Genomic DNA, 23,650 nt, shown 5'->3' on the forward strand with positions numbered 1-23,650 from the left:
AGCGGAAATGGCGCCGCGGGGCCGCGCGTCCGGGCGGCGAGCGGAAGTGGGTGTGAGAGCGGAAGTGGCCGGCTGGAGCCGGGGGCTGGGCGGGGACCGGGTTTGTCGGTGAGGCGGCGGCGGCGGCGGCGGCGGCTCGGCAGGCGGGTTCAGGCTTCGGGGGCCAGGTCGGTTGGGTGGGTGGGTGTCTCCACTGTGAGCTGCGTGCGTGGGCCGGCGCGCGTGTCGGCCCCTTCCCCCGGCCCCTCTCCCCTTTCCCTACCTACTACCCCACCCAGCCCCCCTCCTCCAGGGGCAGCCGGCCGGGCCGCTCCCTCAGTCCTTCCCTGCCTTGCCCACCCTCACCCGCCCTCGTTTCTCCTTCCCCTGCCCGGGGCAGCCGCCGCCATGATCCTGCTGGAGGTGAACAACCGCATCATCGAAGAGACGCTCGCGCTCAAGTTCGAGAACGCGGCCGCCGGGTGAGCGCGCGCCGGGGGCCGGGAGGGTGGCCGCGGCGGCAGAGCTGACCCCCGCCGGTCCCCTGGGTCTCGTTCAGGGTCTCCACACCTGGATGAGAGAGGTGGGGGGCCTGGCGGGTGTGGGGGCCTGCCTGGCGGGGGAGACGAGGAGGCGCCTGGGCGCGGTGGGGTGAGGGGCAGAGATGCGTGGGGCGAGGCTCTGAGGGATGCGGAAGCAGTGAGTGGACCGGAGTGCGCGTGCCAAAGGGAGACCTGTGGGGCCGGAGGGCAGCCGGGGCCTGGACTCGCTGGAGGATCTCTTTGCCCTCCGGAGGGGATCCCATCCCTCTGACGTCCCCGGCATTGTTCTGAACCCTAAGAGAAGTCCATCCGGGATTGGGCTGGAAGGAGTTTTCAGAGATTCCCCGGCCTGGAGGAGGGACCGAAGATGCAGGCCTGGATCCCCATGGGCGTTCTTTCTCCCCACCCCACCTCCTTCCTCAAGGAGCAAGAGGGAAGACTGGAAGCATGGGCTTCCTTCCCACCGATTCTGTCTCCCCAGGCAGACCCGGACTTGCAACCCGGAAAACGTGATCTCTTATGGTTTCCTCCCCCCACCCCGACTGTGAGAAGAAACTGGCCTTTTGGGTTCCATCTTTCTCAAGCAAAGCTCACAATCCCACCATCCACACCCCGTCCTTATCTATCTGTCTCCTGAGATTCTAATGCTGCCTTCCCAAACCCTCTAGCCAGTTGTCTGACTTCTCAAATCCTGTACAAGACACCTGGGCCAGTCCAGGAACACACTTCAGGACCTCCAGGCTCTGGAAAGTTCTCTGAGAGCCTTGTTAGAGAATGGGCGTAGAAGACTTTGCCAAGGCAGTCTTCTCGGTTGACCACAAGCATCGGTTGAAGACAAACAGGCCCCTCTCCCAGAACTTAATGTGCTTTTCTAATACGATATTTAAAACTTGAGGCCAAGGACTTGGCCTCAACCTTCTACTTTCTGGTGGCCTGTGGCCAGTCTCTTTGCCTTATTTCCTCATTTGTGAGAATGGGGCTTCACATCTGGGCTTTGGGCGAGGAACTCCGGGCAAAGTGGGAAGTAGTCATAGGAAAGTAAATGCTTGGCGATCCACAGATGGGAGAGGATTGGTGGAGGGGAAATCTTAAGTGAGCATAATGCACTTGTGCCTTGGAGGCAGTTAAAGAGAGCTTTTCCAACCCAAAGCTTAAATTGAATATATTGTGTGTTCTTTCTTATTATGAGCCCACAGATTTTATCTGTAAAGTATGACATGCAGAAAATAGTGCTGTTTCCTGCCAGCGACTTGCAGTTGCTTGTATTTCAGGCTAACTTGCTGCTTCTCTTCAGTTTTTCCGACCATTTCCTTTGCGTTTAAAATAATTCAAGTGAATCAGCCCAGGGTCTTTTTGAAAGGTTACTGGGTACTTTTTTTAAGTGGTGTAGTGCTTAGGAGGAAGTTGAGCTCACTTCTGCATTTTCACAACTGAGCTGAGGGTTTCAAGTCCAGACTAGCAAAGAATGAGGCTGAAGTGGTTCTAAGCAGATCCACTGGAGAATCAGAGATGTGTTTCCAAGTAGAGGCCTGTCTCATCTGTAGGAGTGCTCGTGCACACCTATTTATGTATTGATCATTTAAATGCGTCTAAATCCAACTCCCTATCCAGAAAGTGCAGCTGTTTCAGGAAGGTTTATTAAAGCAGGCCCTCAGATCAGGAAGGCATTCATTAGAACTTCCAGAACCTTTGCTATATGATGATGGGCATTGTATTGATATTTCGTCTGGGGAGGTGGGGGTGAGCTTTGCCTTGCCTTCTGGCCTATCTTCCCCTTTGTGAGTTTCAAAAGGTGGGCACGAACATGCTGTGCTGAAAAGCACTTGGGAAATAATTTGGAAAGAGGCACTGAGACCAGGCCTGTTGAGGCCGGGCGTTTCTGGGATTGCGAATACTCAAGCTCAGCAGAAAGAAGCCAGCTTTTGATCCAGGTGTCCGTTTCCAGGAGTACCAGTCAGGTGAGGCGGCAGCTAAACAGTTAAATATTTGTCACCGCACATGCCTACACCAGAACTTCCAGCAGAGGATGACTAATGTGGTAATCATAAATATTTATGGCTTACTAGTGGCACAGTAGTTAAGTGTTGGGCTGCTTAAAGGGAAGGTCGGCAGCTCTTGCAGGAATGAGCTTGGCTTTGGTTTTTACCAGCACCGGGCAGGGTTCCTATTGGCAAAGTTATATTGAAACCAGGGGGTGCGATGTACTAGAATGGGAGATAGAGAGAGGCGTTCAAGAAAGTGGCGTGGAAGAGAACGGCTGAGTTTGAGAGGCACTGCCCAGTGCCTGCTGGGAGAGGTCAGCTCCACCCTGCAGTATGTAGACTTTAGCTCAGCAAATCCGGTGGGGAGAGTATGGTTCAGAGTAGTCCTTTCCAGAATGGCTTTCCCAGCTCTGCAACGTCCAGTATGACAGCCACTACCACATATGGCTATTAAATCTGAATAAGAATGGGTTGAAATGTAATGAGTTGAAAATGGAGTTCCACTTCAGTCACACTAACTCTGTCTAGGACTCAGCTGCCATGTGTGGCTGCTGTCTTGGGCAGTGCAGGTGGAGAAGATGCCCATGGTTGCTTGAAATTCTGGCTGTTGAGTGGACAGCAGCACTCTCTGCTGCTGGAGCCTGACACCCGCTCATGAAGAATCGTGTAGTACATGCAGAAGAATGCAGTTTTGTTTGTTTTCCTTTGGGGTTGATCTTTTTTACTTTTTTATTTAATGCTGTCTCTCTTAGCTTCTCCTGCTCAGCTCTCTCGGTGCTTGTGACAGCCTCCTAAAAGTCTTGGTTTCCTTCTGGTAGAGCCGTTCTGTCACCTAACCTTTTAAGTGAGTGCATTTGAGCGGGAGAACCTTTTCTTTTGGAGGCAGTTCAGGCAATGTGTGAGATGGGTTCCAAACAAATTGCCCTTTTTTTCCTGCCATACAACTGGGAAAATGCTTTGTCTCTTTGATCCCTAGAGCCTTACAAGCTGATCGTTCCTGGGAAATTCCTTCCCAGGATGTGACCAGTGGAGGGGTGGGATATTCAGACTGGCAAGTAACCCCTTGCTCAGGTCTCAGCCGCAGCAGGGTTTTCTCCCTTATTTCATAACCCAGCCCCTAATGAAAACCGAAGGAAGAAGGCAAATGAATCGAAGTCTTTTGTGACTGTGTACACCACCCCACCCCACCCCAGAACTTTTTCAGCCACAGCCTGTCCGTGTAACTCAGAGCCTGCGTTCAAATTTGAGGAAACGCTGTCAGATGAAAATTACTGTTGATTTGAAGTGCATGCCGGATCCTTGCCACCCCCACCCCCGTGCAGATTGTGGGGAGCTGAGGCTCAGTGAGGGGGAGTGAAGCTCAGTAAGCCAGCAGTGCCAGTTGGGGTGGGCGAGGACTGTGGGAGGAGAAATTTGAGCAAGGAATAAATTAAATCTTGCTGATACCCTGTTCTCATTCCCAAAAATACTGCGCATGTCCTCAGAGAGAATCTGGTTGGAAGTGATTTGAAATGAGGACATTTTCTCCTCCAGTGTTTAGAAGTGAGTGGCCGTCTTACTGAGATCTGGTTGATCTTTTTAGGGATCCGTAGGGTTTCACACTGCTGCCTGTCCTTTGGCCTTGCTATGACCCAGGGAGGACGATGCTATCGCCGAGATGACCGCCAGCTCCTTCAGGGCAGGGCCTGTCACTGCCGTTGTCTTCATGGGCGCTGTGTGTGTGTGTGTGTGAGCAGCTCGGCACCTGTCTTCCTGAAGGAGTGAGACTGGGTCTCGGTTTCTTTAGAGCTTGTCGCTTTTCTGGCGTTGTGTGAATCAGCTTCTCATTCTCCTTGGCCTCCATATTTTGAGATGCAGCTTAGAAGAGAGTGGACTACCAGTTACATCGATGGAGGTCCTTTTGGTATACATTGCTCAGGAAGGGTGATGGGGGCCTTGTAAAAAGGATCTCAAGGAAATTGATCTGAAATTTGTATAGTGAGAAGAATTCAATAATTTCTCTAGTCTCACTCATGGGTGGAATAACCAAAACAGGGAATTGAATCCTAGGATGCATTCGGGAGTAAAGACTCTGAAGCCTATAATGAGAAAAGATGCATAGTAGCACAGTTGTCAGGCCCCTCAGTATTGACTGTTAAATGACCTTCCAGAAGCTTCCTCAGAAGTGAAGGGCAGAAGGTCATTTTTTTCTCCAAGATTTTAAGACTAGTTCTTGAAACCCCTCTGAATGAACTAAATACATCTGAAGGCCTAAGACATCAGTGTATTTTAGTATCTATCTGTTCAGGCCATAACTCCTTAGAAGCCACCCATTCTCTTGGCCTGGACAATACAGCAGTCTGGCAACTACTAGGGACTTCTGTTCCTCCTTGGACTACTAACCCAGCCCCTGCTTCTGGCAGTTACCACAGACCCAGACGTCTCCCAGCCACGGATTCAAAGTGTGGCCGCCTCCAGCTCCATCTCGAAGGAGCAAAACAACTTTATTCATCAACTTCTGTGAACCAGGCCCTGTGCAGCACACTTTACAGTGGCTTTATTTTGTCTCAGTGTGTAGTAGCTCCCAGTCAAGAATTAGAAAATTAGTGTTCCTTGGCGCTTGAGGAGGGAGTAAACCTTTATTGGCTTAGTAGGTGCCTCAAGTCCACTCTGACTCACAAAGACCCACCCCATGTGACACAGGAGGACTGCCTGGGCTGGGCTGTCGTTTTTTGAAGGAGCAGATAGATCCCCAGGTGGGTCTGAACCACAGTTAAGTTCCAACTTGTGGTTCAAGGTTCATCACTTAACTCTTGCACCCCCAAGGTTCCTTATTTATGAGAGGTGACTATAAGTGAAAGGAGCCCCAGGAGTGCTATGGATTAGCCGCGGGGCTTCTAGCTGCTCTCTGGAGAAAGGTGAGGTGGTCTGCTCCCATGAAGACAGAGTCTCGGGAACCCTGCATAGAGTCCCAGAGTCAGAATGGCCCCTGGGGCAGTGGGCTGGGCTGGTTTACTCTGTCCTGGGAGTGCTGGGCTGGTCATCCCTGACCACCGTCGTGATGAGGCACTCGCAGAACATGGTGACATTTGTGTGACACATTGCGATTAGTCATACTGCTGCCCTAAAGGCTAATGGTATGATCTCAGCTATATGTAACTTACTTGAAAAACGCTGGTTCGGAAACTACATATGCAAGGGGGCTTCAGAAAGTCTGTGGGGAAAGTTCATTTCACGCCATTTTCTACAAGCTTTTTGGGGTTCCCTCCCATCTTACTTCGTCTTCCCAACAACCTTGCGCAGTAGGAGTTTTACACTCCGTTTCGCAGAAGAGGAACTGGAAGCCCGGGGACGTTTGAGTAATAGTTGAACAGCCAACTCTAAAGTTTGAGAAACTTGTTTCTTGTTGTTGTTTTGCTTTGTTTTTCCCTGCGACTAAAGTCACCCCAGCATCTGCAGCGTTAGCTGATGGTAGAACGCTAAATAACTTAACCTCGGATCTTTTGGATCTCAGTGGTACACTTCCTACCAGACCAGTCTTAACTCCCCTCCGTGTGATTTTAAATCACTGAAGTCCCTAGCAAACACTTGATCTTGGCGTTGAGAGGCGATCTGATGGAAGATTGCAGGCTCGGTAGCTTAGTGCCCAGGACTCCTTGTCGAGGCACAGAGTTCCTGGACCTCGAATTCCCAGGGAACTCCTGAAGTTGCTTCTTCGGCCGAATACGCTCCTCAGCAGTTTTCTCCCCCATCGCCAGCCTACGGTGTAGCCATAAATAGTAAACTAAAATATTAATGCTAGGTATTGGACAAATATTCCAAAGGTAGCGGGCCACTTAGTATTGATCTCTGAGACTTCTCCCACTGGGAAGCTGTACTCCGGGAACTTGAGCCTAGAGAAATGCCACATTCAAGGACTCAAGGCATGCTTGCAGCTTAGGTTCCAGGCCTAAGGTTATGTGTAGTTTCTTTCTCTCAGATCTGGTGATGAAGTGGGACGGGGAGGGGCTTCAGCCCTTGCATTGCTGCAGTTCACATGACATACTAAGTAACTACATACTAAGCTGTGGGGTAGAGTCTTTTTAAGCCTCTGCCCTGACTCTTCGCTCAGCCAGACTTCCCCAGGAAAATATATTTCAGTGCTCCCTCCTGTTCTCTCAGATGGGCCACAGATGGGTGTGTTGGCTTCTTCTCGCTAGTTGGACTCTAGAGGTGAGGAATGGTTTGTAACCATTCCTGCCCACAGTTTGGAAATGACAGCTTCGAAACAATTTAATTTTGTTCTCTTTTTTAACTGAAAATTTACAGAACAGATCACTTGTTTTTCATATAACAGTTTATGCACATTCTGTATGAATTCATCCATTTTAACCACCTCGGTGGACCATCACTTATCCCACTTCCTCCCAGTGTTTCCTCTCCCCAAACCCTCTGTCCTTGGGGCAGTGCTGCCCTTTGGATGGCAGAGGGTAGATTATTCTAACACTGACTGGAATGAGCCCCCTTCCAGGCGGGAAGGATGACTCCAAGCCATACTGTTGAGGTCCCAATGACCTAGGTCTCTTTTATGATCGTGAGTCTGTGCCACATTTTTCTCCTACACTGCCCAGGACCTTCTCGTGGGATCGTTTTCAGGACAGTCAGTAGTGGCACCATCGAGTTCTGACCTCAGAGTTGTGGAGACTGATGTTTTCCTGGCCTGTCCGTCCATTGGACTAATTGTTCCATGTGGCTTGTGATTTTCATCCTACTTCTTTCCTCCAGATGGGGAGAAACCAATATTTACACCTTTGATAGCCGCTTTGCAATTTGACTTTTCCATTACGTCTGCCCAGTGTATTCTGCACTCACTGCCTCCCCATAAACCCACTTATTGCTTCCATTCTTAGAGACACTCAAAACACTTTACCTAAGTCACAGCTGGATAGCTTCGAAGAAGTGGCCTGGAACTGTATGTGTGAGTCACCTAGATAGATTGTTTAGTAGGACTAACATATGCTTAATAGAAGCCAGCTTCCTTGAGTAATATTTAGCCTCTGCATCAGCTGTTTTAAGAGCCATAAGCCGTGCATGTATTCCGTTACTTCCCAGTAACCCTGGAGGGCACTCAGCCTTGGTGGGTTTTACAGCTGTGGGACCAGAGACAGTGTCAAAATGTGTTCTTGATTGTGAGGACGGAAGCAGGTTGGGCAAGAATAAATGTGAATGCACGTGTATCGTGTCTGCCATAAAACCAAGTGGCATCGGGCCGCTTGTCGGTAGCTAGAGTGCCTCTGTGTCCTGCCATTGGGTTTGAGAAGGCGGCAGAGGCATGTGGCTGTTGTTGTGTATGCTAGGATGTGTGCTATGCATGTGGCTGTTGTTGTGTATGCTAGGATGTGTGCTATGGCCTCTAGGTCTTCACTTCGCATCATTTAATGGAAGTTCAAGTACCAGCTAAGCTGGGAGTTACACTGAAAGGATTAGGCGCCCATTGCCTTCCAGGATATTGTCCTCTCCGGCCTGTTTTCTTGTTTTATCTTCAGCAGTTCTGTGAGGTAGCAGGGAGGGTTGTATCCTCCCATCTCATAGATGCAGACACGAGAAAACAAAGGTGGAAGGGTGTTCATTTTCTCCAAAACATGACCCTCATTAAAAAGGTATGGTGGGAAAGGAAAGCATGTCTTGGCTATTCTCCTCGGTGTTGTTCTATGCCCCACTTTCCACGCAAGCACAGAGCTGGAGTTAAACAAAGCAACCCCCAACTGGACCAGAGCCAGCCCAGGGCCTTCTGGAAGGAGAGTGGTGTGAAGGGAACTTGAGTGATGTGCAGGGGCCTTAGAGGTTGGGCAGATTGTCCAAAACTTGGAAGTAGGGCTTGCTGCCATGTCTTATGTCCGGAACTCATCCTTTTACTGCTAAGAAAATTAAATTCATTTTACATTTTTCTTAACAGCTTTCCTGCTCTATGTTATCCCCTGGCACCACTACCCTCGGGGGGAGGTGCTGACCAGAAGATGGCATTTGATGGTTCACATACATAAACCCTAAGTATGGTGTGTTCACAGGGAATTCCAGGTGGAGGTGTGCTCTCCATTGCTGGCAAGAGATTGGAGTAGCAGCCAACAGACAAAACCACTACCAGGTCCTGCTTGCTTCTTTTCCCGACTTCTCTTTCAGCGAGCCCACGGGTGCAGGAGCCTAGGAAAATGAATTGTGTGTTTGAGTCGGCAATAAGCTAATCAGCTTCCAGTTTAGACATCATGGGCTGATCCTAAGTTAACCTCGGGAACATTCCAAGTGCCCTTGAATGCCTTCAGCAGTAAAGCGAACTGAACTGAGCGACTTTGTTTTGTTTTGCAGAAACAAACCAGAAGCCGTAGAAGTAACCTTTGCAGGTAAGTGCCTTTATCTCAACCCCGTTAAGAGAAGTCATGGTCCTTAAAAATAGACAAGATAATTGTTCCTCAAATAAGTGTGGGCGATGGGGCACCATCACTGGCTTGCCTTGTTGAGGTGCCTGTCCCAGCTGATAGCATCATGGATTCCGTTTATTCGTGACCGGTGCTGGAGTTAAGAGAACTATGTGGAGTTAATTACCTGCTGGTCTTTTTCAATCCAAAGTAAAGTTTGTGATTTGGAAATGCTAAGTTACTAACTAAATACTGCGGTAGAGTTTTTTTGCCTGACCATAGGGCCGTGAAGAGACATGAGAATGCTAGATATCAGAGAGCATTGTCTCCATTTTGGGTTTCTTGTAAAGAGTTAGATGTGATATGTACCATATATACTCGAGTATAAGCCTACCCGAATATCAGCCGAGGCACCTAATATTACCACAAAAACTGCATTTAAACTGTGCTGGAAAACTCGGCTTATACTCAAGTATGTACGGTACTTACTTGCTGTGTGACCTTTGAGGAGTTAAACAGCCACCCCTGTCAAATGAGGGAGTTAGACTAGTGGATTTTGGAAGGCTACAGTTTTGAAGTGCTGTGACTTGGAGACCAGGCACTGACTCTCTTCCCTTTCCCTGCTAATCAGGAGGGCTAGCTCTCTGACTGTGACACTCATACCCGCTCCCTACAGCAGTGGGGCTCAGGGCCTAGTTCTAGACGGTGCACAGGTGAAGTCCTCTGCGGGAAGATGGAAGCAGTGAGAGGGGAGGCCTATCGACTGGGAGACTTTGACAGAGAACCAAATACAATGTGTGGACCTTGTTGGGATCCTGAAAACAAACCCCCTTCTGGTCTTTATCCTCTTGTGATACAGTCCGAGGTGCTCATGGAGGAAATTGTACAAATTATGAAGAGGAGAGGAATTCATCCAAATGAAACAGAATTGGCCGCTTGTTGATCATTGTTGAAGCTGCCTGATGGGCATATGGTTTTGTTGTTCTTTCTGCCTCAGTGTGTGTGCATGTTTGATTTGTATCACGATTAAAGTTGTTGCTCTTGTTTGTTGTTGTTGATCCCCCCCCCAATAATAAGCTGTCAAAAAGGTCTTCTTTGGGCCACGGTAAAAATAGCTTTCTGGTTTCAGAAAAGAGCACCCAAGAGATTCAAAATCCACACCGTTCTCCTTAGATGCTTTTGTACAAGAAGGACTCCTTCCTTGTGGCCTGCAGCGTGGGGGTGGGCTTAGATGTTACGCTCCAGTCCTAGGTTGAGCAGTCTCGCTTGTTTTGTTCGCAGATTTCGATGGGGTCCTCTATCATATTTCAAATCCTAATGGAGACAAAACAAAAGTGATGGTCAGTATTTCCTTGAAATTCTACAAGGAACTTCAGGCACATGGTGCTGATGAGGTAAGTTCCCCCTCGTTTTCCTTCAGACACTGATTCCCCCTCTCCTTTTATTGGGAACTTGCATTCAGAGGAGAGCCATGGTGCAGAATCTGGCGGGGGCGCTGGCGTCTGGTGGCCTGCCCCTCTAGCCAGAGACGCCTGTCTCCATTCCCTTTAATGCCAGAAAGGGCATTTCGCAGATACGGTTTTGGCTCTTGGCCTGTTTTTCACTCTGGAAAAATAAAGGTGTGTTCTCCAGGTATGATAATTGTATCGAAATCTTGAAGGCTGATACCTTTGCCTTTTTTTTTTTCCTTTTTTTTTAACCTTTGAGTTTTAAAAAATTATATTCACGCCAGGGTTTTCTAAAACAAGGAAACTTATAAACAACCCATTGTTGTTCTTACCAACTAGTCCGTTTTGACTTGTGACAACTCCTGTGTCCAACAGAATGAAATTCCGCCCGGTCCGGCACCTTCCTGACAAGTGTCTATTTGAGGCTATTATTGCAGCTACTCTATCAGTCCATCTCATTGAGGTTCTTCCTGACCCTCTACTTCACTAAGCATGATGTCCTCCAAGGACTGGAATACGTGAGGCCATGTCTTGCCATCCTCACATTGAAGGAGCATTCTGGTTATGTTTCTTCCAAGACAGATCTCTTCATTCTTCTGGCTGTCAGTGGTCTGTCAAGTATTTGGCCAACACTGTTCTACATGTTCAACCACACAGTAGCCCCTCGTTCTGTTCAGATGACTACTTTATGGTCTGCGTACAGGTTCAGCGTGGGTATGGTTAAATATTCTGGAACTCCCATTCTTTGAAATGTTCCCCATCATTTGTTATAATCCATAGTCATTTGTCTTAGACTCACTAAAACACAAGGAGATCATAAATGTGTTTTTGTTATTTTCTGCTTCCAGCAAACATCCATATGATGTTAGCAGTGCCGGTTCTTGCTCCACATCCACTTTAGAATCTGGCTTGAATTTCTGGCATTTTGCCGTCGATATACTGGTGTAACTATTGTTGAATTATCTTCAACAGAACTTTATTTGTGTGATATTATTTAATAAATCCCACACTTTGTTGGGTCACCTCTCTTTGTATTGGGCCAGTGTGTCGAGCTCTTCCAGTTGGTTGGCCGTGTAGCTGTCTCTACGTTGTTTTTTGGTCATAGACAAGTGAGCACTTCATGCCTTACCTTTTTCTTGAAACATTGCAATTGGAATTCCATCAGTTCCGGGAGCCTTGTTTTTTATTTTGCCAATGCCTTCAGTGCAGCCTAGCCTTCTTTCGACTCCTGATCATGTACTACCTCCTGAGGTGGTGGAGTGTCAGCCAGTCCTTTTAGGTATGGTGACTGTGTATTCCTTCCACTGTCTTTTGATGCCTTTGTGGCCTCAGTCCTTTGTCGCTCAAGTCCTTCAAACCCGAGGGTTGGCTTTTCCTTCAGATCGATCAGCTGAGAAAAGCTGAGAAGATTCTTTGCTTTGAGTTTCCTAACTCCAGGTCTCTGCACCATTCAGTGTAATCCCTTGTGTCCGTGAGCCACACGTACACAGCTTCTGTTCAGCTCTCTCCACCATTTTTTCCATCCAGAGCCGCCTCTTAAATCCATTTTGATCTTCTTTCCTGTCCTTTTAATGATCTTTTGCTTTCTTCCTGTGTGATGTTTTTGGCAGCATCCCACAACTCAACTTGATCTTTTGGTCATTAGTGTTCTTAAGATGGTCTCTGAATTCAGGTGGAATATACCCAAGGTCTTGTTTTGGCTCTTGTGGACTTGTAGTTTTCTTCAGCTCCAACTTGAACTTGCAAATGAACAACTGAAGGTTTTCCTCAGTTGGCCCCTGGCCTTAATTCTGACTGGTGGTATGGAGATTTCTCCATGATCTCTTTTCACAGGTGTAGTTTATTTTGAGCTCTGCATACTTCATCTGGTGAAGTCCACATGTGTAGTCATTGTTTATGTTGGAAAAGATACTTCCAGTGAATAAAGTGATTGGTCTTGCAACCTTGTGTCACGCAGTCACTGGCATCGTTGCTGGTGCCACAGCCATGTTTTTAAGTTACTAATCATTCTTCCTTGTTTCCACCCGTGCATGTTTCAATTGTCGAGAATTATCAGTGCATCTCGATTGCATGTTTGATCCATTTCAGACTAAAGAAGTTGATAAAATCTTCACTTCATCTTTGGCTTTGAGTTTGTGGACAAGTTCCATTAACTTTTAATTGCATTTTCCCATGAACATTTTTAAATCCCCTTGTGTGGTTGTATTAACCAGTCTTCCTTTGCTCAAAAAAGAAAATCCACCGCCATCAAGTGAAGTCTGACTCACATTGACCCTACATAGGGTTTCTGAGATTGCCCCTCTGCAGGAGCTGGCACAGAGGCCCATCCTCTTTCTCCTCTGAAATGACTGGTGGTTTGAAGCACTGCCTATGCAGTTAGCAGCCCAATTCTTACCCACAATACCACTGGGACTCCTTGAGGTAGGATGTTAGCCTATCACTACAGCCTTGTACCACAACATCCATCTTAAGATGCTCTCTTACTGATGCGATGATGCTGGTTCCTTTTCAGTGTGTGCTTCCCAGTCGATGTGATTGTCAGGTGCAAATGTGCAGTACCAGTCCATCTCAGCTCTTCAAGCATCCCCCTTAAGTCGCCTCTGCTTTGAGGAGGCAGCTCATCTGACAGCAGTATTTCTGACAGTGTTCCCCTGCTTTCATAAGGTTTTCAGCAGCTAATCAATCTATTATTTTCAGAACAAGAGTACCAGATCCTTTGTCGTAGTCTGTAAGCTCCACTAAAACCCGTCTACCATGGGTAACCCTTCTGATACATGGACTATCAGTGACAGAGCTTCCAGCATCGCAGCAGCATGCCAGCCACCATAGTACAACAAGCTGGCAGCAGGTGGTAGAAAAACAGCCTTGGCCTTCCAGAAATGGAGCCGATAATACTTGTCTGCAATTGGTACAAAAAAAGAGCTATTGTAAGAATAAAAGAGATTCTCTTCCATTTCAGTCACCTAACGGCAGATGTATCGTTTGTGAAGTGAAGGCACAAACTTACTCTTTAAATTTTTTAGTTTTAATTTAATGTTCAGAGGTGACCTCTTTAAGACCTCTTCTGCCTTTCTCAGTCTTAAGAGAAAGAAGGCTAGCCAGACGCTCTGAAACCCTTGATGCCTCGTTCACTGGTTTCTTTTGATAGCTTAAGTAGCAGGTTTGGTTCCTGTTGAACTATAGTTGCTCTGGGGAAAGCCATTTATGGAAGAAAGAAAACACTTCTACACCAATGTGTGCCCATTGTGGTTGGGTCTCAGAACAGGAAGTATGACTCAGTTCCTGAATCCGTTTTCAAATAGCTTCATTTGAACTAGCTGGGTTCTCTGAATCTGTTGAGGGATGCTGCGCTCTTTCTGTGGCACATTTCTTTCTGAGTAAAAGTAATCGTTTTCAAATTAGAAGTGTGTGTGTGATGAAAGACCTGGCTTATCCGAGGCTCACTGTGCTCTGGCATTAAACTAACATTGATATTTTAACCACAGAATCCTAAGAGCCACAGGTAGTGACTACCCTTGGTAACTCTTTAAAGTGCAATTGATTGTCCTCCCTACAAAAGTTCAAGAGAAGAATTTGAAATCAGGGTTCTTAAATATTTGGAGGAGAACTGGACATCCCCTTACAGAAGGGTCTCTGGGAAGAGACGAGCCAGTCAGGGGGTAGTGTACCAATGATGAAACATACACCTTTCCTCTAGTTCCTAAATGCTTTCTCCCCACCCACACCCACCCCACTGTCATGATCCCAAAATCTACCTTACAAATCTGGCTAGACCAGAGGATGTACACTGGTACAGGTAGGAACTGGAAACACAGGGAATCCAGAACAGATGATCCCTTCGGGACCAGTGGTGAGAGTGTTGATACCGGGAGGGTGGAGGGAAGGCGGGGTAAAAAGGGGGAACCAGTTACAAGGATCTACATATAACCTCCTCCCTGGGGGCCAGACAACAGAAAAGTGGGTGAAGGGAGACGTCAGACAGTGTAAGACATGACAAAATAATAATTTATAAATTATCAAGGGTTCATGAGGGAGTGGGGAGCAGGGAGGGAGGAGGGAGAATGAACTGATGGCAGGGGCTTAAATGGAGAGCAAATGTTTTGAGAATGATGAGGGCAGTGAATGTACAAATGTGCTTTACACAATTGATGTATGTATGGATTGTGATAAGAATTGTATGAGCCCCAATAAAATGATTTTTAAAAGAAAATATTTGGAGGGGGTAAAAAAAGACTTCAGGAAGAACACTCCCTTGGACAAAGTGTATGAGGGATGCGCCTATCTATGAAAGCTGGCTCTTCTCTGGACCAGATAAAGCAAAGGGCTCTCTGACACTGGCCCTGCTTTTCAATTCACCCTGAAGTAACTTCCAGAAAACAATTGTTAAAACATTTGACCAGCCAAAAAAATGATCTAATCATTCTTTGCACTCGCGCGCTCTCTCTCTCTCTCTCTCTCTCTCTCTCTCTCTCACACACACACACATACACACACACACTGTAGGTGTGATAATAATTCCTCTTAGAAAGGAAAGGCAATTGTGCACTCCGTTTCTTACCTCCCCTTCCTAGCCTGGGCTTTTCTTAGATGGGAGCTGTAGAGCACATTGCTATTTTCGTAGCTACAAGGGTCACAGCAGCAACGCCACCCACTCGAGTGGGTGGGGTCGGTGGCACTCGGGCGTTGAAGCAGAGTACACAGTCAATGGCTTCCTGCGTCGGTTAATCATTGAGCAGCCTGGGATCACCGCGGGGAGCTGTTGCTTGGTCACAGGCACTCTTTAAAGCCGGGAGCTCCACTGCACTGTGGAAGGGGCTGCTGGTGAGGGCTAGGTTGCCTCCACCATCTCCTGGGGTCATGGTGGGCAAGAGAGCCCAAATTGCAAAGTGAATCATGGTTAAAAGTACTCGTGACAGAACAGGGGGGAGCAAAGGAGTTGGCTGTGGTATAAATTTGGCTCTCGGGGCCTGTGAGCTTTCTGAGCGTTCACTTGGTGAGCATGGAATTAAATGAAACCTCAGGCACTGTGCTTTCTCCACATTTGACTCACATTTGACTTTCCATCCTCCAGCCCCAGTAGTGCCCCCAGCAGAATGATCGCTCTGGGCAGCAGGCAGGGTGAGTCATTTGTGACCTGTGAGCCGGCATTTCAGCCTCTCAGGTGTCTTGGGAAGCTGCTCTCCCAGTTGTAGTAGGCCCTTCCGCCTGTCAGGGAACTGTATAGCTGCATGCACCTGAAGAAAGTGGCCTCACCTCACTGGCCCCACCCCCGAGTTCACTTGGAGCATATGTGCCGGACACCATTGTAGTAAAACCCATTAATGCCCACCCTCTTCACCTGCCTTTCATTACTGAAAAACACCTAGTGTCCACAAAAAATTCAAAGCCAAACATTTGGTCATTGAAAGGGTTTTCATTCTTGTGGGATATTTTATTACACAAAAAACTCTTTAAGAGAAGTGGTATGTAGGATACCTGAAGGTCCTCTCTGCATGCCCTTGAGCCCCTCCCTTCAGTTCCTCTTCCGGACTAGGTACCTCCTAGTGGGCCGGCGGGTGCTCACCGCAGAGGAACTTCCCGGCACAGACTCAGCCTTTGCATTTATTTGTTTAAACGAGTGGAATCATCGGGTTCCTGCTGTAAGGTCCATTCGGTTACCCGGGTTTTGCAGGTTGAGAATTTTGCACAGCTGTGGAAACTCCGTCCCATCTGGTTGATTGCATCTGTACATGGGGTTTCTAAGACTTCGTAAACTTCTGTAGGCGCAGTCAGCCTCCTCTTGGTCCACAGAGCAGCCAGTGAGTTTGAGCCCCCGGCCTTGCAATGAGCAGTCCAGCTCCCCGGAGTCCCTTCATAGCTCCAGGGAGGTGGTCAAAGGGGTGTGGGGGGCATTTAGGAAATAGTACTCAGTGGAAGGTGCCTTCCTGGCTTCGTGGTTGAGAGCCTGACTGCTAACCGAAAAGTAGGTGATTTGCACCCACCAGCGGTTTTTGGCATGAGGATGACCGCATAGGAAGAGCCCTTTGAAGCAATTCTGCTCTGTCGTACAGGATTGCTACGAGTTGGATTTGACTCCACAGCACACACCCTACCCTCACCCCCACGAGACTAAGATCAGAAGAGACACTGGGTCTCACTCAGATGTTCCTGGCAGCCTTGTGACTAATGAAAACAAGCCTGTGGAATGGGACTAAGTGAAAGTTGATTTGGGGGGTGGGGAGTGGTTCACTTTGAATTTGCCAGCTTGTCTGTCATAAATGAACTACCATGAATTTGGGGTGGGAGTTTGATGCCCCCAGAGCAGGCGTGGCCTCTCCTCCTCCGGGTACCCATGAGGGTGATGATGCGCCATGACTCTGCTTTGCTCCTCAGACCTGCCAACGCTCCAGAGCAGGAAAGAGTTGCTAGCTTTATTTAACACTAGCTTTGTTTTCTTTCTTTTGTTTTTAACCTTGTTTTCTTTCCACATAGCTGCCTTCCCACTGCTAATGCTTCCCATGTAACAGTTAAGTCCAAACTATTTCATCCAAATAAAAGTAGCTTGTTTTTTGAACCCTGTCAGCCTAGGAACAGATTCTGCCCTGTGAAGCATTCACCCCGGCAAAGACAAGCTTGAGGAAGGGGGGGTGCTCTAGTTTTTGTCATTTACATCAAAAATCTGTAGAATAGCCAAGTGGACAGTGCACCGGTTGCGGGGTAGGGGGGTGGGCGGTAATCAAGGATGCACAACCTTTAGTGGATCACACTGTATTCGTAGCTGGCAGTTCAAGCCCACCAGCCACTCCACAGGAGAAAGATGAGACCATAGTCTTCCCTGTAAGAATTTACAAGCCCAGAAACCCTATCTGCGATGAAACCAGTTAGATGGCAGTGGGTTTGGGGTGTAGTATTGAGTTACCTGTTGTCTTTGCCTTAAAAGCTGGTTCTGAGCGAAGTAATTCTGCAGTGTGTGAGATACGAGGGCGAACTGAATAGCATGGTCTGTTTGAGTTCTCTCAAGTTGACAGCCCCTGCCCTCTTGAAAACAGAGATGTAGTGAATACAAACCAAAGGCGCTCAGGGGGACCTTGTGTAGGGTTTCCAAGGCTGTGAGGCTTGACAGGAGCAGACAGCCTCCTGTCTCTCCCACGTGTGGCTGCTGGGTTTGAACCACCAACCTTGTAGTTCGAAGCCCAGTGCTTTCCGAGCAGCACCCTCTGCCCTCCTTTTTGGAGACTAGAGAACCTAGAGCAGGTGTTGGCGAGGCTTGATGGTGAAGCCCTTGAGGTGTTGACGGGACCAAGTGTCGTGTATCAGAAGACCCAAGACAAACAAGTATATCGATTTGAATGAGGGGCGTTGGAGTGGAGACCCAAGGCCATCTGTACACAATTGGACATCACACACACACACACACACACACACACAGGTTGCAAGGAAGGGACAATAAACCAGGGTGCAGTATAGCACCAAAGAAACACACATCATTCCTCTAGGTCCTGAATGCTTCCCCCCACACACACACTACCATGACTCAGTTCTACCTTACAAATCCAGCTAGACTGGAGTGCACACATGGTACAGATAAGCGCTCTCTTGGAATTCCGGATGGATAAAACTCTCAGGAGCAGTAGTGGGAGTAGAGATGATAGGAGGCTAGGAGGATTTGGGGGGCGGGAGCCCCATCACAAGGTTAAATATATAGCCCACCCCCCAGGGGAACAAATAACAGAAATGTGGGTGAAGAGAGACAATAAACGGACAGTGTAAGACATGAAATAGCAATAATATATAATAGAACAATAATCTATAATAGATACGAAGGGCTTGAGTTGAAAATGTTGATGGCAACATATGTACAGGTGTGCTTAATACAATTGAGGTATGGATTATCAAGGTTTGTAAGAGCCCCCACCCCAATAATGATAAAAGTGATTTTTTAAAATAAATAAAAAATAGTGCAGCCTTGTTACAGGAAGGCAGGCCCTCCACCAACCTTTTGGAGTGGCTTGCCTGGTCACAATCAGATGAACTCTTCTCCCTTCAGAGTAATCCACAATCACCCTCCACAGAAACCCTAGGGGACAATAGGATGCACATACCATGCTGTAGAAGGCACACAGGCGGGTTGGGCCTTTGCGTTAACATATTTGTTCTTCTGTGTTCTAGTTACTAAAGAGGGTGTACGGAAGCTTCTTGGTAAATCCAGAATCAGGTATGTTACCAGTTTTAAGTTATTTGATAGGGTCAAATAACTGTCTTTCAGCCGGGCCGTGGGGGGAGGGGGGTGAGAAAGAATTAGTTAAAATGCCTTTTTAGAAGTGTGCACAAACACTGATTCCCAGTCCCAGCCGCCAATACAGCCCCCTCTTTACACAGCACATTTAAAGAGGGGAGAGGACTGTTGAAAGGTGGCATGGTCCCCCTTTAGCTAAAGTAACTATGCTATATAGTGTTAAGCCCTTAAAAGTGGGGGGCAAAAGGAAGCATATTTTATCCCTGTGAAGTGGTAGGTCCCAAAATCTCAGGCCTTTCATCAGGCCCCAGAATGGGAATCTTTGTGATTCTATAATCACCAGCAACAGAAGTCATTGCTGGAAAATGGATTCTGTCTCGTGCTGACTCCAGACGTGTTAGAGCGGAGCTGAACTTTGTAAGGGTGTCACTGGCAGGTTCTTCCAAGAGCAGATCCCTAGGCCGGTCTGGCATGCTGCCTCTGGGCATGCACTGGCCAGACTCCTCAGGAAACAGTGTCTAACGAAGAAAAATACCCTCGACCTTGCTTTGGAGAGTGTGCTTGAGTGGAAGCTTTAACAGCAGTCCACACCAGCGCTAAAATACACAGATCTTCCATATTGACCGACCAAATGTGTCACAGACAAATAGCACAGGCTGCTTTAAGAGGGACCAGAGATTTTTAAATTATTATTTTATTTTTGTTATTAATGTCAGAATCAGATCTAGAACAGAAGAACGATGTAGAAACTCTTTGGGCAGGCTTGTCACAGCTCAGATCCCCAAGTCTATCAATAGATCATAAGCCCTCCTCGTGTCCTTAAGCCTTGTTTATAGTCTGGCTTTTGCTGTGGTTTTATTCAGTTTGTTTTACTTGGCTTTTTAAAAGAGCAGACCTCAACTCTTAAATATTTCCTGTTTAATCTTATCTTGTTGTAGTCTATTTGCTTCTCTGGTTTTCAGGTGCCCAAAATGGAGTGGCGATTGGTATTATTTAATATTGGAGTGCCAAAAATGTGCTAAGTACTATCTAGAATAGAGTTAGACAGTTCATGTCCTCCAAGAGATAGCTCCCACAGAAAACACAGACCTCCAGCATGCTCTGGGGTAAATGAACATAGGAACACCACGTAGAGGTTTGCGGAATCGATTACCCATTATGTTTCAGGCACTTGAAATACCGTACTTCCTTTTAATTCTCCCGACAGCCCCTCACCTCACCCACCCCCTTTAACAGGGAGGGCACCGTCATGGCATTGCGGCCATTCCCTAAAGTCTCAGAGTTGGCAGGACCATAGTTTCATGTCCTACTGTATTTGAGAAACAAGTCTGTTTCCTGTAGTATTTTTTTTATTTTAGCTGTTTTATTAAACTATGATTCACATATCACAATTCAGTAGTTGAACCAGATTATAAAGAGTTGTGCAATCATGACCACAGTCCACTTTAGAACATTTTCTTCTTTCTCGTACTCATTATTTATAGCTAGCGCCACAGCCTCCCCTGCCATAACCCTAAGGTGCTGTTAATCCAGCCACTGTCTCTGTAAACCGACCTACCCTGGATTTCATGCAGAAAAACATACCCTACCCCCCCCCAAAAAAATAGCAAAATAAGACAGAGAAGAGCCTCGATTGAAAAGAAAAGAGAAAATAAAAACTAGAACAAATTTTAAATGAGTCCAAAGAGAACCAATGGTAAGGTGTTAAGGTTTAATCTGATCACAGTATATACAAATGAAAGCCATTGGGGAGCTGTATGAAGGGCCTTCAAAAAGTTAGTGAGAAAATGGGGTTGAAAAAGATGGAGTTTTTAGCCCCCTCGTACACCCCCTCTAAGCCCTGCCTCCTCTAGCCACACAGGCATGTTTTTGATGGCCTGTCAAGAGGTAGACAGTCTCCAGGTTATGAGCGAGAACCCTTCCTAAGAGTGTTTCAAGGTCATGTTTGTAAGGAAGTCAGAGCAAGGGCAGGGGGCTGTATTTAGCAACCCTTTTTGGTGAATTGAAGCCCCACGAGCAGCAAGGGAAGGTGCTTATGAGGAGGGATTGGTACTGGCCCTTCCAGGCGAGGACAAATTGATAAAACATCAAAGGGCAAGTAGGAGCTATCAGAAGTTGGACCTTCACAACCTAGGGACATCCTGTGCCCTGTTGTCAGAAAGCTCCCACTGCTGACCACGCCCGCGCTTGACACGTGAAATATCGCAGCCTCCAACTGGACAGGAAGGGCTTCACAGAGGGGGTTGGGAAATGGCATTGAAAGATTTTTCCAGGAACTTTTTGAAGCCCCCATAAATCTCCCCCTCCCAGCTATCTCGAGGACACTAGATTGCTAATCAAATTTCCCAGATTATGACTTCCTTCCATTGCCGTTTGAATCCGTCATCTTTTTGATTGATTCACATTTCTGCTGGTGGCTGTGCAGTGCCGCAGAGCACTTGCTGGTCCTAGCAACCCTGTGGACGACAGAAAAATCCCTGCCCTCTCCTGCACCAGCCTCAACTGATAGTCCTATTTGTTTTCCTTAGCATTTGCTAATTCGATCTCTGTTTGTAGAGATTGTAAGTATCGCTGCAGGGTTTTGTTTTGCTTTTGTTTTGTTCCTTTCCAGGATACAATGTCTCTTTGCTATATGACCTTGAAAATCTGCCTGCCTCCAAGGATTCCATTGTACATCAGGCTGGCATGTTGAAACGGAATTGTTTTGCCTCTGTCTTTGAGAAATATTTCCAATTCCAAGAAGAGGGCAAGGAAGGAGAGAACCGGGCAGTTATCCATTACAGGGACGATGAGACCATGTGAGTAGAGGAGCTGGGCTTGGAGCCTGTGGGGGGGTGACTCTCATCAGATGGATGATGGGGGGCGGGGCCAGGTCAGACCCCTAACTGGATTGTGTGAGTCCTACTTAAGCTGGGAAGAAGAAAAGGTTAGGCAAGTTCTCTTAGGCTCTAGATACAGAGACTTGACAAAAGGGTGACGAGGATCCAGTACTTTCCACTATTCTGAGCCCTCTCAAGAGTTGACCACTGGGAGCCAGAGGTGGTCATTGATGCCATGTTGTTGTAACCCAGAGGTCATCTTCATACTGTAAGCCTCCTAAGAGATGTGAAGCAGAGATCTGAGATCACTAGCTCATGATTCCATGTTCACAGCGTCCGCTTTGGGTCGTTCCACCTCCTGCCCCTCTTAGGGCATGCACCTGTCCTGCCTTTTTCTTGGCCGTAAGTGCCTACTCATTGCCATGCCTTCTTTCACTGGTTTGCGGCGTTAGCCCGCTACTTCGCAACAAGCCAAGCTGCTTCTGGACTGACTGGTGGGTTTTGTTCCCCTCAGGTATGTTGAATCCAAAAAAGACAGAGTCACAGTAGTCTTCAGCACAGTGTTTAAAGACGACGACGATGTAGTCATTGGAAAGGTGTTTATGCAGGTATGGAAAGGAGCTCTGGTGGGGGGAGTGGGGCATGGCATGGTGTTGGGACCTTTGTGCAGAAACCCCATAAGCATCGAGTGCAGAGCGAACTGCTCTCAGTTGACCATGCTGTTCAACTGCTCCCACAGACCCACTGGGAGGTTTTCGTGGTTCTCCGTACTTGACAAGACCAGAGGAGGAATTGAACAGTGGGGCTTGATGTAAAAATGGAATTAAAGGTTAGAAATAAAAGTCATACACTTACTTTCTCACATCATAAATGCCATCAAAGGCAGGACACTTGTGAATGAGAATACCAGCCATTTGCTCCGTTCCTAAGGAACTGCAGGCTCTGGGGTGTAACCCTGCCGATGCTGTCTTTTTAACATTATCTGAAGATAAAAGGGTGACGATTACTGCCCATTTCATTGAATTCAGCTCAGGGACCCTTAAAGGGTTTCCAAGGCTGTAAACCTTTATGGGAGCCATCAGCCTCATCTCTCTCCCTAAGAACAGCTGGTGCATTTGCATTGCCACCCTTGCAGCCAGCAGCACCGAGGTTAGGAAACATGAAGAAGTCAGAAGGAGCCAAAATCAGAACTGTAAGGTCCTACAGTCTAACGACTCCCCACCAAAACTCACACAAAATTGCCCTTGTCTGACCGAAGAGAATGAGGTGAGGGGAAGGACAGGTGAAGCTTCCCTGGGCGTTTTCTGTTAAAACTTGCTCAGCAGCCATAATCAGATGTTCACATTGTTTGGCCCTCTGAGGAGTCCGCAAGCAAAGGGCCTTGAGCATCCCAAAGCTCTGTTACCGTGGCCTCTGCTCGTGACTGGACCACTTCCACTGCTTAGCAGCCATTGCTTTGATGTGCTTAGCATTCAGGGTAAAGATGCTGCATTTCCTGGTACAGGATCCTATGTAAAATTTCCATTGAAGGCTCTTGTCTACCACTAACTGAGTAGCACAGTTTTAAGTACCCATCACGTGGAAAGTTTGCTCAACTTTAACTTCTCCTGCAGAATGTGTCAGCAGAACCCACTGAGATGTCTGTGGTGTTGGCAAGTGTTTCTGCTGTTGAGCCTTGGTCTTCTGCAGTTGGGGAAGAGACAAGGTTAATTTTTGGTGCTCGCTTCGGCAGCACATATACTAAAATTGGAACGATACAGAGAAGATTCGCATGGCCACACGCAAATTTGTGAAGCGTTTCTTTTTTTCTTTTTTTTTTTAAGTTAATTTTTGCCTCCCAAACATAGGAGGATGTTGTGCCCCCGAAGGCTTCTTCATTAACATCATCTTTTAAAAAAAAAAATCATTTTATTGGGGGCTCATACAACTCATCACAATCCATACATACGTCCATTGTGTCAATAACATTTGTACATCTGTTGCCCTCATCCTCAAAACATTTGCTTTCTACTTGAGCCCTTGGTATCAGCTCCTCATTTTCCCCTCCCTTCCCGCTCTCCCTCCCTCATGAACCCCTGATAATTTATAAATTACTATTTTTTCATGTCTTACACTGTCCAGCGTCTCCCTTCACCCACTTTTCTGTTGTCTGGCCCCCAGGGAGGAGGTTGTATGTAGATCCTTGTAACTGGTTCCCCCTTTCTACCCCACCTTTCTTATCCTTTCTTAAAGCAAGTTACCCATTAGTAAACTACTGATTTGTTGGGGGGCAGGGGGACATTGTCCCCTTAAAC

At 47.3% G+C, this 23,650-nt stretch overlaps 1 protein-coding gene and 1 pseudogene across 1 annotated transcript in view; both read left to right on the plus strand.

Annotated features, from left to right (window-relative positions):
• Nucleotides 1-236: 236 nt before the first annotated feature.
• ARPC2 (actin related protein 2/3 complex subunit 2) overlaps nucleotides 237-23,650 on the plus strand; it is a 33,195-nt gene continuing 9,781 nt past the window's right edge. The window contains exons 1-6 of the mRNA XM_030887253.2: nucleotides 237-461; nucleotides 8,825-8,859; nucleotides 10,156-10,268; nucleotides 18,471-18,516; nucleotides 21,149-21,335; nucleotides 21,871-21,964. Of these exons, the coding sequence (XP_030743113.1) occupies nucleotides 388-461; nucleotides 8,825-8,859; nucleotides 10,156-10,268; nucleotides 18,471-18,516; nucleotides 21,149-21,335; nucleotides 21,871-21,964 (549 nt within the window). The 5' untranslated portion in view covers nucleotides 237-387. The remainder of the gene's footprint in view (nucleotides 462-8,824; nucleotides 8,860-10,155; nucleotides 10,269-18,470; nucleotides 18,517-21,148; nucleotides 21,336-21,870; nucleotides 21,965-23,650) is intronic.
• LOC115872293 lies at nucleotides 23,073-23,165 on the plus strand (annotated as a pseudogene).

The sequence above is a fragment of the Echinops telfairi genome, unplaced genomic scaffold (genome assembly GCF_000313985.2).
Source record: "Echinops telfairi isolate 266 unplaced genomic scaffold, ASM31398v2 ScPeMD7_3;HRSCAF=10, whole genome shotgun sequence".
Taxonomy (NCBI): Eukaryota; Metazoa; Chordata; class Mammalia; order Afrosoricida; family Tenrecidae; genus Echinops; species Echinops telfairi.